The 14,998-nt window shown below is 40.4% G+C and overlaps 1 protein-coding gene across 1 annotated transcript in view; it reads right to left on the bottom strand.

Annotated features, from left to right (window-relative positions):
* Positions 1–442: 442 nt before the first annotated feature.
* Positions 443–14,998, bottom strand: part of FASN (fatty acid synthase) — a 73,618-nt gene continuing 59,062 nt past the window's right edge. Inside the window, exons 33-43 of the mRNA XM_075216777.1 lie at positions 14,498–14,693; positions 14,176–14,327; positions 13,049–13,140; positions 11,421–11,572; positions 10,627–10,872; positions 10,185–10,373; positions 8,123–8,347; positions 5,523–5,743; positions 3,765–3,863; positions 3,431–3,682; positions 443–2,070 (exon numbers count right to left, since the gene is read on the bottom strand). Coding sequence (XP_075072878.1) covers positions 1,933–2,070; positions 3,431–3,682; positions 3,765–3,863; positions 5,523–5,743; positions 8,123–8,347; positions 10,185–10,373; positions 10,627–10,872; positions 11,421–11,572; positions 13,049–13,140; positions 14,176–14,327; positions 14,498–14,693 — 1,962 coding nt within the window. The 3' untranslated portion in view covers positions 443–1,932. The remainder of the gene's footprint in view (positions 2,071–3,430; positions 3,683–3,764; positions 3,864–5,522; positions 5,744–8,122; positions 8,348–10,184; positions 10,374–10,626; positions 10,873–11,420; positions 11,573–13,048; positions 13,141–14,175; positions 14,328–14,497; positions 14,694–14,998) is intronic.

The raw sequence follows: 14,998 nt of genomic DNA, 5'->3' as shown, positions 1-14,998 counted from the left end.
AACTGCAGCATCAATTAGCAACCTAACTACAACCTTGGGATAACTTTACTCATGGTTAACATGGAAAGGAACAGGCCCATCCCCTTGTGACTATGGTAGTACTGAAGTTTGGTTCGCACTGCTAATACAGGCAATGGATTTGCCCTGCTTGCACCTTTGGGAAGAGGAGACTTTGTGGAATGAACTGCTGGGGATCAAAGCCGCTGCCTTTAATAGCATCCCAGTCCTGCCGTATAACTGCCACACTCAAAGTTCACAAGGGAAAGATCCGTCCTCTCATACGGAAATGTAAGTAGGATCCCAGGGTTATGATCACGCTGTACTAAGGAGTCTCTTCCAGGGGGATTCTGTGCAGTGCTGCTAGCAATAGGTCTGTGTAACATGACTTGAAATCAAATGTGCTTATACCATTAGGGCAAATCGAAGGACAACACCACAAGAATATATTTGATTTTTTTATTTTTAATATGAGAGTGCAACATACACAAGACTATCTTGAAGCAGCAATATTTAACAGGAGCAAGAAAATGATGTATGAAAAAAAGAAACCATCACAATTATTTATTTTTACTAAAATATAGACCTACATTAAACTTGTTCTGCTGCGGTCGACAGAGGGAGGATCTCAAAAGGTACGTTTACTGACAGTGAAAGCCCTAGCAGGTTCTTACGATCTGGAGTTCCTGAGTCTTCAGCTGACAGTACATTATACCTGTATCCACCTCTCATCTCTGTGTCATAAGTGCAACAGAACTTCTTATTTCCATCAAGGAAAATTCCAGTGTAGATACACCTTACAGGTGACAGGTTCACTCTCCCACTAGAAGATGCACACCCCCCTCAACTAACTTCACTTCTCCCTCAAGTTTTCCACTTATTTGAGCCTTAAAAAGCAAGTACATTGTCACTCATGCTTTTTTTAAACTCTTTATTACAGAGAGACTTGCAGTTTACCAAAGCGCTACGTATTGCCAGCCCTTCATATAAAGAAAGGCTAAAAAAATAAATAACCTAGACCCATAAGTTTTCAGTTACAATAGAAATATGTCTTGCAGACATCCAAGTTTCCCATGATGCCAACTTAAATTCTTTGTTTTTATTGAGTGCGGCCGTTAATATGGAGAGGGAAGGTACAGAATTTCTCTCACTACCTGCATATATAATCCATGGGTCAGGATCACCTCTCACTTTGTCCTATTCTGCCTTTATAGGTTTATCTTACACATACAGGTACCCTGGAAGGGAAGATTTTTAAAAACTCACTCCCGTGTATGTGTGATTCTGGGATTAGTTTAAAAGGTTTACTCTCCGCAAGTGATGCAGAACTGATGCTAAATGCATCTCCAACCAGTGAATGAGTGACCTGGTGTAAAAATAAGAGATATAATAAATACTTAACATTAAGATTAAAAAAAATAAACATAATAAAAAAACCACAGACACCCAGACGGTAAGATTGACAGAGGTTCCACTTTACAAAGACCTTTGTCGTTAACAGACTTCCTAGTCTCTTCACAGGCATAGAGATGCCTCAGAGGACAAGTCATATTTGCACCTATGTGGGGGTGCATGGTTTTCTAAGTGCTAATATTTTGCCTTTGGAATACTGATAATAACAACATGCTACAAAATGAACTTTACTCCTACTCTATGTAGAAGGCATGGGATCTTTTACTGTGTTCAGGACAACATAAAGCAGAGAAGGGAAGGAAAGGGAGCTCTCCAGGGATGTTGACCACTGGTGCTGGCATTATGGCACTGGGCAGTGTGGGTGGGGCCCTGCCCTACGTGACTGTGGGGGTGCCGATGCCTGGAGGAAAAACCAGATGTCCTGTCTAGTTTGCTATGAAGCCATTTTCTCCTTCCTGTGAGTGAAGCCTATGCACACCTGGCAAGGAGATGATGGCTTCAGTGCAACACACACGCTTTTATCTAACCCTCGCGGACACTGGTGCGAGGTTCAGCTAGTGAGCCATGAATGACGCTGATAATGGATTCTACTCCAGTCCCCTCCAGAAAGGTGCGGTGATCCCCTTCTATGACATGAACTGACACTTTCCCATCGCACACCTGTTGAAAGAAGAAAGAATAATATTGATATCCAGATTCAGCACATTAAATAATCGTACAGACACAAATCCAAGCAGACATGTGCTCCAAGAATAACCTCAGTAGCATGAAGCCACAACTTGCACACACTGGGCCTGATTCAGGCCTGAATGCAACTTGAAATAAGATCACGGAACTTGAGTGTAATTCCAACCGTATACAAATCAAACGTAAAGTTGTGTTTTAATTATAATTTGGGTGTAAATACGCTGTCTAAATGTGACTTGCCGTACGTAGACAGAATAGACTGCAATATACGCACAAGCATATGTGCAATATGAGATCACAGCAGAACAAATAAAACATATATATTTCTAAAATAAATGAACAACTCTTGACGTATAATCATCAATAAAAATATGGATTGTTTAGTAATACTTTTTTTAACATTAAATACAAAAGTCAATATGCTAGTAATGCATACTGTACATACAAATGTTCTGTGCTAGCTAGTGGCATGCATACATGTAGTTTCTAAAACAAAGACTATGCTGTGTCAGTCATCACTATCAGTCAGCACTTACACCTGCCCTGTAGTTGGTGCAAATGATACGTCTGAAACCATAAGTACTTATGAAAACCCAGGACTTGATTTGGCTGCATCTGAGTCAGGACGCCCTTAGTGTTCATTGCCTACATTCATCTGTCCCTTCCCTCCCCTGTTCCGACCCTTTTCAATTGTCATTTGTGTTCATTGCCGTTTCTGGGCATGCGCAGAGCTAATTTAAGCAAGATACACTACACAAACGGACGTAAGTTAGAACATGAATCAGGTTCACTATGTTACCTTTCTGTTTTAATTCTATAGAGAATTTTTCATGTACTGCAGCAATGGGCGAGGTCATGGACACATATAGTGCTGGGGGCAGCATGGTGGCTCAGTGGTTAGCACTTCTGTCTTACAGCACTAGGGTCATGAGTTCAATTCCTGACTATGGTCTTATCTGTGTAGAGTTTGTATGTTCTCCCCGTGTTTGCGTGGGTTTCCTCCTCCAGTTTCCTCCCACACTCCAAAAACATACTGGTAGGTTAATTGGATGCTATCAAATAAACCCTAGTCTATGTGTCTGTGTGTGTGTATGTTAGGGAATTTAGACTGTAAGCCCCAATGGGGCAGGGACTGATGTGAGTGCATTCTCTGTACAGTGCTGCAGAATTAGTGGCGCTATATAAATAGATGATGATGATGATGATGATATAGTTGACAGGAGAGGGAAATTGAAAGAAGTAGACATAGTGAACAAAACCTCAGTGCCAGAACATGTAAAAAAAAAAAAAAAAAAAAAAAAAAAAAAGTTGTTTTTTTTTCTTCTCTACTCACCTCTGACAATCTGTAGTCTGCACCAAGCCCTATTCCATACTCATTTCGTGTCTTTGCCCTCAGCAGCGTAATGTTTCCATGATACTTATGGAATGGGACATATTGGTCAGCGGCTTTCAGCTTGTAGTAGAAGGAGGAGGCTGCAAAGTGTAGGGCCTCCTGATTGATAGACTTGTGACTCTGTGTTATAAGTTCCACTGCAGCCTTGACTCTGGCCTCCAAGTCCTTCTGGGGAAGGAGAGCTTCCAGCAGCTGCAGGCAGACAAGGTAAGTCAGTATATATATATTACTACGTAAGCAGCCACTCTACAGAGATAAGTAGCATAACCGTTACCTTGTTATATTCTGTACCAGTGAATTGCTGGATGAACGCGCAAAGAGCCTCTGTTTCAGCCTCGGCATCACTGCCTGGAGTTAGTTTGGCACGGTAGCTCTAGAAACAGATTAGATAATACATTAGTCAACACATAATTGACAACACAAATAAATGTGTTTTCACTGAAGGGCTAGTGTCAGATGGGCATTAAAAAATTAGCTAATGTTTTATAGCATTCAAATGCTCCTGTGCTGGCTGACTGAGGTAAAGGGGGAATGCTCCTGTGCTGGCTGACTGAGGTAAAGGGGGAATGCTCCTGTGCTGGCTGACTGAGGTAAAGGGGGAATGCTCCTGTGCTGGCTGATTGAAGTAAAGGGGGAATGCTGCTTCTGTCACACGATTATGTATAGAAGATGTTACATGCAGCATCTTCAGAGTTAAATTGTTCCTGTTTGACATGAGAGGAGTGTTCCCTCCTCACTACAACTTGTTACCACAGGACCTATTGATGTCTATAAGAGAAAGTCCTTTTCTGTCTGATAAAGCAACAGCGCTAAAAGTATCAGTCTGCCACCACGGAAAGGGCGGTCTCGGACCAGAGCTTTGCAACTGGCTAAAAAATGCTGACATAAAATGTTTAAGCTCTAGGAAACGATAGATAGAATCTGATTGGTTGCTATGGGTCACACCTCCACTTTTTCACTTTCGGAAGGTTTGATAAATCTGCCCCTTAGTGGTTTTCCTCACACTCGGTAGAAAAACGCCAGCTGAAAAGTTCTCAGTGTTTTCAGTTTTGAACCTCATCCAAAAGGTTATCTATTTTATATGGCTGAAACACTCTGTGGCAGTTCACATTTATTTTAATGTAACAGTATTTATTGGTATTTTGTACACAAGCCCCAACTACAGCAAATATTTGGAGTGAAAATAGGTCCGTGTGACATCATTTTCTTTTCCACATTACATTGCATTATTTTTACATTCAGTATTTAATCAGCAGTAAAAAAAAAAGTGGTGCTCAATACGGGGGTACCCAATGTTCGTTGTCCCTGTTTTAGTGGTAGACAGTCTAGGCTATAGCACTGGTGTTGGTTACTTATTTGGTGGGGGGTTTATTATTTATTCTACACTATAGCTACAACAGTCATCATCGTCAAGCTATTGATGACCGCCCGTATCTTTACTCTGGTTGTATCTAGATACGTTTAGGGCGCCTCTTACTGCAGTCACATATTTACGGAGTATTAATCTCAATATATGTGCAATTCTTAATACACACCTAGGGCATAGATTTTTGCTTACATTCAGGACGCAATATCACAGCCTACTGTAAATGCAATACCTCCAAAACCTCTTACAGTATTCACATACCTTGCTCTGATGTTAGTAATAGTCAGGAAAATGTAACTTACTGTCTGGGAATGTTATAGAAAATCATGGGGCATATTCAATTAGCTGCAATGTTCCTCCAAACATAGTGGATGTGCACATTTGCAGGTACTACGGTACTTTAACATCGCAGATTTCTCCTGCCACCTCTAGGGGGGGCACGAAGAGAAATCTGCGATGTTAAAATGCCGCGGAGTGCCTTTGTGACCATTCCGGAGACACTCCGTGGCTAATTGAATATGCCCCTGTATCTGTTGCAAAGTGTTACATTACAGTCTTTTTGTAAAGACAGATTAGACCACAATATTGATATAAAAATATACCCAGGACAAAATTATGTTAGTTTTACCCTTTAAAGAAAATGTAAATCTAATTGGGTGATCTTACCTGTGTATGTGCAGCAACATATGAATGGGACCCGTCGAAAAGGAACAAGCTGTCAGGTGCATGTGAGCTGTCCCTCTGAGCTTGTAGCTGGGAGCACATCTCAAAGGCCACGCATGCTCCAAACGAGTAGCCAGCTACCCAGTAAGGCCCCTCTGCCTGCACTTGCTTTATGCACTGTATGTAGAAGGCTGCAAGATTCTGAATGCTGTCCAAAGGAGCAGCTACAAAACAATGCAAAAATATTAACTTATTTAGATGTATTTTGTTAAAACTTATGTTCGTCTTCCCTTAAGTATCCAGTTGCAATATGTTGCCAAGGGCAAGGCTGGACCATAATACTTACAGGAACATATAATGTTGATGTCAGATAAACACTCTGATGGACTTATGTACATGCCATCATCATCTATTTATTTTATATAACGCCACAAATTCCACAGCGCTGTACAGAGAACTCACTCACGTCAGTCCCTGCCCCATTGGAGCTTACAGTCTAAACACACACACACACACACTAATCTAGAAGTATGTTTTTAGAGTGTGGGAGGAAACTGGTACACCCGGAGGAAACCAACACAAACAGAACATACAGACTCCACATAGATAAGGCATGGTTAGGAATCAAACTCATGACCCCAGTGCTGTGAGGTCACCATGTGTATATATGCCTGAATTTCTCTCTTTAATCTATTTATTTATTTTTACTATTTTTTAAATATGACAAAGTGTCAATGTTTGTTTGAGAGGTGGAAATGGCTCAGGGGTTTAGGCCCCTGACTGTTTCTGTGATGAGGTGGGGTAGATGCTGGTTCAAATGCCAGAATCAGCTCCTTGATGATATTGGACAAGTCACTTCATCTTTCAAGCACTACATGTTGATGAACATATTGTCTTTGTTGTGTCCACTGCTTCTAGATATATGAGACAATATTATGAGAAGGACTAAATAATGTAAGTGGCCCTTCCCATAATAGTGTCTCAGACTATCTCAACATATTTTAGACACTGAGTTCATCAACATGCAGTGCCTCTAATGAGACAAAGTGACTTGTCCAACATCATCAAGGAGCTTGTCTCTGGGATTTGAACCAGCATCTACCCAACCTCCTCACAGCAGTCAGGGTGCCTAAACCTCTGAGCCATCTCCTCCTCTCAAACATAAATAGACACTTTGTCATAATTCTCAACTAAAGGAAATCACTTTTAAATATAAATGAATATGTTAAAATACCATAGTAATCTAAAAATGTTTTGGGTTTAGTTAGTACACATATGTCATTACTAGACTTATGTTTACTAAGGGTCATTGTATCATCTTTTTATTCTCATAAATAAATAAATAGATAGATATTTATTTATTTAACATTTTTGGAGTCACTTGTGAAGGGTCTAATAAAGCATAATATGAATTGTCAATCCACTTTTACAATCTGTTTACATGCAAAATAACAAAACAATACAAACACACTACATTTGTTTTAGTGAAACATCTACAAAAATCTGATAAGAAAAATATGTCTTTTAAGAAGGATAAAGCAAGTGCATATACCCTTATTGTGCTTTTCCGACCACAAGGCATGCATACATTTTTAAGCTGTAACATTGTAACTGAAGATAACGGCTCCTGCAATACACGGAACACAAGAACACTTTACCCAATATGGGCCTTGTTTACAGTTAGGAGCAAAGCAAAAAAAAGGAGCAAAAACTGCAGGGAGGGTGAATTTAAAATGTGCGAACAGATTTAGTGTTGGGATTGGGCATGTCCTAGCTCAACTCTAAATTGCAGTGTAAAAATAAAGGTGCCAAGTATTTGTATGCCACATACAGAGAGAGCCAGTATTTCCCTGCATGCAAACAAATATACATATTAGCACTCCTTGTATTGCAAAATGGTTTAACCAGGAGCAAATTTACACCTATTTTTTTTGCTTTGCTCATAACTTTAAATGAGGCTCTATGTACTCAAACTGTATAAAGACCCAGGACTTCTTCAGTACCCACCTTCACTTGCCATTTAGTACTCAATACACACCTTGCCCCCCTACTAGGTTACACAATAGGTATAGTGCATTGTCTGCTACCTATTGTCTCTAGAAAGAAGGCTACAGGAGCCACACACCTGCTATCATGCTGCACCGGAAACACTCTGGGAAAATGTATCAACCTGTGTTACTACACACATCACCAGCGATTTTAACCTCCTGTAATTATTCTTTGATGGCACTTTTCAAAAATAAATTCTCCTACCCGGGCACTGTAACCACATAGAAGCTTTCCAAACTGAGAGCGTGATCATCGAGGAAATTGCAATACTGAGTCGTTTTTGTCTTTCCAGCACTGCCTCTCCCCTGGTTCATGTCTCTACTTCAGATACCCAAAGAGTAGTGTCGTTTAATAAGTTGGTGGCACTGGCAAGACAGAGCTCTACCCAGAAATGGCTATAATATGATTAACATGTGAGAGTCGCTTTGGACAGAGCTATGTCTACAGTGCCATCTGACATACTTTACATATGTCATGAATACACGTTAGCATTATTAGAAGGACACAAATCAGAGCCATTATAATGTTTTACCCATTTTTAAGCTCAATATTACCTTTTGTACATTGGAGTCCATAGCAAGATATGTTGAGTTTGGAAGCCAAACTCTGGAATGCTGCAATAGATCCCTCGATAGGGTGCACCAGGAAGAGATGACGGTCACTGTTTTGCACATCATTAAGTTTAGTGATGGTGGAAGCATCAGGATTCACCAGTAGATTATTGAGATCCAAGAAACTGAGCTCTGGTTGTGCTGTGTTTTTCTGAGAGGGCTTAGATTCTAGAAAAAAATTTAAGAAGCTAATTTTATGTTCTGCAAATCAAAGAGTTTGTACACTTATAAGTGACCTTAATATTGTTGGTTTGTAAATGCCCTTCTGTAATATATACTAAATATGTTTTTGTTAAGTTTCAGGGATTTGTTTGATTTCTTTCACTCATTTATAGCATCCAAACAGACTTGTATATTTGTTATGACCTTGGATACAACACAGCTCTGCTCTACACTGGATACAAATGTATTTAATGGTTCTGTGGTAAATCTAAGGTCAACATCAATTAAACAACGATGCCTTCATAATATAAAGACAGTGCTGAAAAGGAAGAAAATCAGATAGGAGCAGAAGGAAGCTGATCATTTAAAACAGAGGGAGAAGCATACTGCCAAATTTAATATTAACAAACATGTAGTGATATTCATACTGAAGTAGAGTGTCAGATGTTTACAGTTTAATTGTCTTGTGTTCAAGTAAGGATATCTGACAAATGACTGAGAAATGAAGATTGAGAAAATGGCAGAGAACATGCTAGTGGAGCGTAAAGTCCAGCTGTTAGAATAATCAGTTGTGCTAGTTGAAAGATGTCATCCCTCAGAAAGTCTTCCAAATATATTGTAGGTCATTCCAGAGAGCAAAAAAAAAAAAAAATCAGGGATCAGACCTTGGTGAAAAGTCAGGTTAGTAAAAGTCACTGTAGTCTTATCTCAATAATAGTGCATACAGGACTTAGTAACAAACTAGCATTTACTAAAGATTATTTCAGTGCAATAAGACATTTTCTCAAAATGTCACTCCAAATAGAGCATGCTCCCAATCCACCCAGACCACTCCCTTATCTTCAACAATACGCTTAGGTGTGGCCATGCCTCCAATGGCGCTTTCATTTGCTCCCCATGCTCCGATGTCTCCCCCCCCCCCCCCTCAAAGTGCTGCTCTGCCCCCTTTTTATGACCAAACGTGGAGTGGGGGAGGGGCAGCATATTGCTCCCGTCAGACTGGGAGTGTGGCGCTAGGCTGTAACATTATAGCCCAGTGACACAAGCCTTTCCCATCCCTGACATCGGGAGCCAGCCGCCAGCAGCTTCGTAGGATAGAAGTTCCATGTCAGTGGCCAGCGCTCAGTTAGGGCACCAAATTATGTCGCTCATTCAGTGATTCGGGCACCCCCAAAATTTGGCACCCTAGGAGTAAAACTGTATCGGGGTGGTTTCTCAGTAAGAATATGGTATAGTGTACCACCTTACTTGCAGAACCACCTACATTGAGAATGCTAAGTAATGGTGGGAGGGCTAGGAGCAAACACAGGATTTCTAAAAGGGGGGAGAGGTTCCAAAAAGTTGAAGTTGTAGGTGGGGGGCTTGCCCTAGCTAGTTAATCTTTTTCATTTATACAAGTGAACTAGTATCTATTTACTGCTCTTCATTTCCATAGAAAGGAATATAAGAGTGGTGCCAGAATGCTGCATGTGTGAATGAAAAGAGGAGGCTCCTGGCAGGGTTAATGACAGAAGCACAGCTACTGCTTTTTCATACAGTCTCACTCCCGCTCTGCACACAGCAATACTGAGCCAGAGTAACCCTGATAGGAACTTCTGGAACTCAGCCGGATTTGGGAAAGCCTTTCCTGGTACCAGGTTTGTTGCAATTGCAGGATTGTGGTTATACAACATAAGTCTAAACACCCCCTTATATCACGGGCCCGTGTCCACTGCACACCCTGCCCCCATTATGACTGCACCAATGACGGCTTATAACTAAACAGCTGTCTGGAAAATTCCAGATTAAGTGGGCCTAATGAGCTATAATATATATTATCAGGCGCTGTCTCTTATTATCTTACCTTCAGTATTTCCGGGTTTGGAAGAGAGCTCACGCAGTTTGTTAATTGTTAGCTGTCTAACTTCCCTCATTGCCATGACAATGTCATAATCACGTTCCAATGTCTGCCGCACCTCTACACCCATTAGAGAGTCCAGTCCCAAGTCAGCCAATGTAGTATCAGGATTCAAACTGCTCACATCTCGGACACCTGGTAGGACGAGTAGGAAAAATATATCACATGTCTTGCAAAAAGTAAGGTAAGGTAAGGTAAGGTAAAGTAAGGTAAAGTAAGGTAAGGTAAGGTAAGGTAAGGTAAGGTAAGGTTTGCAAAGGGCTGGAGCTCTTAATGAATACCTTTTGCCCACTCAGTCACAGCCACTCAATCAGTTTTCCAATGTTTTTCTTGTGCCACGGGCAACTTATAATCTACAACACTTTGGTTTGCAGCATTTAATTCTTACCCAAAATGTGAGCCACAGCTTCCACTAAATCTTGTTGCCCAGCTCCTTTGGTTTTGACAGAGATGGTTTTTTCGGCCAGGACAAAACTGGACATAACAGGACGAGGCTGGTTTAGGAATTGGTCCAGAACTTCCAGACAGGAACTGATCCTCTGAGGTAACGTCCCTCCTATCACAGTGTCATTACTTCCCATAGTTTCCAGCACAACTCCCACGTCACCAATAGCTCCCCATTGTACAGCCAAGCCTGGGAAGACAGGTAAACACACCCAATTACTTTTTTATTGCAGTGACCATGAAAACTCGAACCCATGAGCTCTTTACTTCCTCTATCTAAGGTTCCCATGTGGTCAGACCAGATTTTAGGTACTAGAAATCTGTAACAATTATTTTTTATTGTTTAGAATTCAGACTTAACAAGGTTAGTGGTCATAGAGTTTTGTCATTATTTTACAGTATCTGGCACCCAAAAGTTATTATATCATGTTTTTATATGAAGTGAGCAAATAAATAATGAAGTTGTCCCAGTTTCTGCTCTCTAAATTAAAGAACCCTTCTATTTACTGTATATTTTTGTGCCAGCCTGCTCTATTTTATCACAGTACACTGATTGCTGAAGAAGGCATCTGTATTATTGAAGAACACATTACATGTAGTACAGAGCCAGACATTCTAATGTGCCGCACATCTGTCTAGTGGAGCCCTCTAATGGCCACATATAAGTGATATTATGTAAATGGATGCTTGATGTGAGAAGATTCGCTATTATAGAGGACAGACAGTAATCTTACATACCTGGCAGATGGTCCTGACGTCGCTTTTCACAAATACGCTCCATTGTTGAGTTTGCAAATCCATAGTTGCTCTGACCAGCATTTCCTCTACCACAACTCACAGAGGAGAATACCACAAAGTGATCCAGTTCAGGACACTTTTCACGGCTGACCCTGTGGAATAACAAGCACAACTTCTAAGCAATATGTAGACTTTCAAACACAAAAGCATAATATTGAGTTACATCATACTTGCCGACTTTCTTCAGCTCCCTTCCGGGAGCCAGACAAGTGGAGGGGGGCGTGACGGCCAAAATCGCGTCATTTTGGCCCCGACCCCTGTGACGTCATGGGGGGGGGGAGCTGCGATTCACGGGAATCGCAGTGTTTGGGATCTAATTCTGCCCACTTCACTAGGAAGTGGGGCACTTCCTAGTGAAGTGGGCAGAATTCGGGAGATTGCCACACTCGCCCGGGAGACTCTCGCAAAATGCGGGAGTCTCCCGGACATTCCGGGAGAGTTGGCAAGTATGAGTTACATATATCAAAAAGCACTAAGAAACATACAAATTAATTTTGTGAAATTGATGTGGACCCGGACAGATTTGGAAACTAATAGAGAATAGTTATAATTGCATAGGTAGATGACAAGATGCCTATTGAAATTCCCTTCCCTCCCTCTAATCTTCCCCATACCCTCCTGGGTCATCCTTCCTCCACTTTGTCATGCCCTCCCCTCTAAACTTTCCTTAACCACCCACCATCTCCCACCTCTCAGACCAAGTGAGTTGCTATTTTGCTCTGAAGCTCTACTTATAATTGCAGACCATATCAACAAGGTCAAACAAGGGAGAACACCACTGCTAACATTGCCCATATATACTATGGGATGTCCACAAATGTGTAGAAAGATGAGGCGTTATAAAACATTGAGCCAGGCTGAAGAAAGAGCGACATGTGCAAACTGATAACCTCCTTAAAGAGATTGCAGCCAAAGAGGTGGCGCATAAACATGTCTTAGCCCTGGATAGCCAAACATAGCAACTGTATTATCAGGAGAAACTCAGCAGCATGTATTTTAGGAGCTATAAGGGCATTATGTATTTAAAATGTAATGGGAGTAATCATCATTTATTTCAGTAATACAGTGGGTAATCATAATTTGTTTCAACAATACCTGGGGTAATCATTCTTTATTTCAATAGTAACATAGGTAATCATTATTTATTTCAATAATACCGTGAGCAATAAGTATTTGCTTTTACAATACTGGGGGCAATAAATATTTATTTATATACTATATCTGGGCTATTAATAATTCACTTATATATATTGGGGCAGTATTCTTCCATTTCTTATACAGGCAACACCTGTAGCGCAGATGCTTCCTTTTCCTCTTCTTTCTCCTTCTTCCACACTTTCTCTTTACCATCCTTAATCCTTCTCTAAGTAAAGCATCCACAGAAAAGGTAGTGCTTTACTATTTTACATTTGCTACCTATGACAGTTGTACTTGCAAATGTATACATATGGGCTGTATTTTAAAATTACTTGCACTAGTTTGAATAAATAAAAAGTCTATAAAACCGCACAGAGGACCAGAAGCGGTACAGCCACACTGCGCAGTTATCCACAAATGTGCGTATTTACCTGTCCAGATTAAGAGTACCATCATACTTTGGTTTGTTCACATCCTGAAACAGTTTTGTGGATAAGTTTTCAATCATGGCATCTTTAAGAACCTGGTCACAAAAATCACAAAACCAAAAATACCAATTATAAACTATTTTTTTCCTATCACATTAACGCTATGTTTTTACTAGACTAAACGCTAGAAACAATCATCATCATCAGCAGCTATTTATATACTAATTCCACAGCGCTGTACAGAGAACTCACTCACATCAGTCCCTGCCCCATTGGAGCTTACAGTCTAAATTCCCTAACACACATACACAGACACACACACACTGGGAGAGACTAAGGTCAATTTAATAGCAGCTAATTAACTTACTAGTATGTGTTTGGAGTGTGAGAGGAAATCTAAGCACCTGGAAGAAACCCACGCAAACATGGGGGAAACATACAAACTCCACACAGATAAGGCCATGGTCAGGAATCGAACTCATGACCCCAGAGCTGTGATGTAATTCTGAATACAGACTTTGTATTGCTATGTTTTGGCTCCCAGTCCCTGGTCAGAATGCTCTTAGGCATTGTTTTTCAACTTAGTTTGTAAGGGTGTTGTATATTTTGGGGCTCATGTGGTAGAGGTCCAGCTTCAAAAATGTGTAACCAATGTCAGACAAAAAGTCCACCGAGTTCACTGGTTATAACTCTGCTGGGCATCCTGCAAATCACCACCTCCCTTTCCTTACTAAACTCAATTACCCTGGAAAGCAGTTTATTTTCCACTTCTCCATTACCCCTACAAACCGCTCTGCAAATATGCACTCAACAAATAAATTTCATCCAGCCAGACAGACTGCCCAACGCTAGTCCAGCAAAGAAATCCTTTGCCCTTCAGCCTGTATACAGCCCTTCTCTTCAGCATACAACCAGCTCACACCACACACATCCACACCCCCTTCAGCACATACATGTAAATTCTACTATACTCTGTCTTCTAAACTTTACATATGGTGACCACAAGCAAAAATCGGTTGCTGGTCTTTCAAAAGACACATGAATTTATTGATTGATTTCACATAGTCTATTATTAATAATGTGAACATTGTGGATAGTTACTAAAGTTGTTTTCACACTGATGCACTCACCATGGCTAGGTTAAATATTCCACCCACAGGTCCTAACTGTGATGCTTCTTCTATCAATTGCCGAGTTCCTCCTATCGAGGCCACATCTTTGGTAGAAACAACCACAGTAATCCCTGCTTCCTTCCAACTCTGGACTTGTTTGGCTTGATAACCTAAAAGCAAAAGCGAAATTTAAGTGAACCATCAAAACTCTAAAAGAGTAATTGTGTATATACATATATATGTATACACGTGTGTATATATATATATATATATATATATATATATATATATATATATATATATATAAATATATATATATATTGCTGTAACCAAAGCTTACCATTTCGTATCCCAGACCGAGATGTCAAAATTAGATTTTGAGCACCTCTTTCAATTAACCACTGTGCCAACTCCAAACCAAATCCACCAAGGCCCCCAGTGATGATGTAGGACTTTGTTGGCGGGAAGGATGTCCGAGGAATAGCGGGAAGCAGAACTTCAGACTCGCAAGCTGACCCCACCTCTTCATCGCGCACCTATACATATCAGGAAAAAAAAACATCACTACTTTGCACATTGAGTTTTTCAACCCTCTTACAGAGGATTCTATATAAGACCAAGAACCACTTTTTGGATATGCATAACATTTCTGTACGTCAACAGAATGCACTCACCACACTTGTATGACACTTGGTGTACCATGGTGTATACATAAAGGATAGCTATATACAAGTATACCTATTGATCACTTTATAGTAGCAACTTTTTTGATTTATCAAATCAAATGTCCATCTAACTTTGTTATCAATGTATGTTTATTTTAACTTAAAAGTCCTTACAA

The sequence above is a fragment of the Mixophyes fleayi genome, chromosome 6, assembly GCF_038048845.1.
Source record: "Mixophyes fleayi isolate aMixFle1 chromosome 6, aMixFle1.hap1, whole genome shotgun sequence".
NCBI classification, from domain to species: domain Eukaryota; kingdom Metazoa; phylum Chordata; class Amphibia; order Anura; family Limnodynastidae; genus Mixophyes; species Mixophyes fleayi.
The sequence above is the reverse complement of the archived record's forward strand: the minus strand, read 5'-3'. Positions and strand labels throughout refer to the sequence as shown.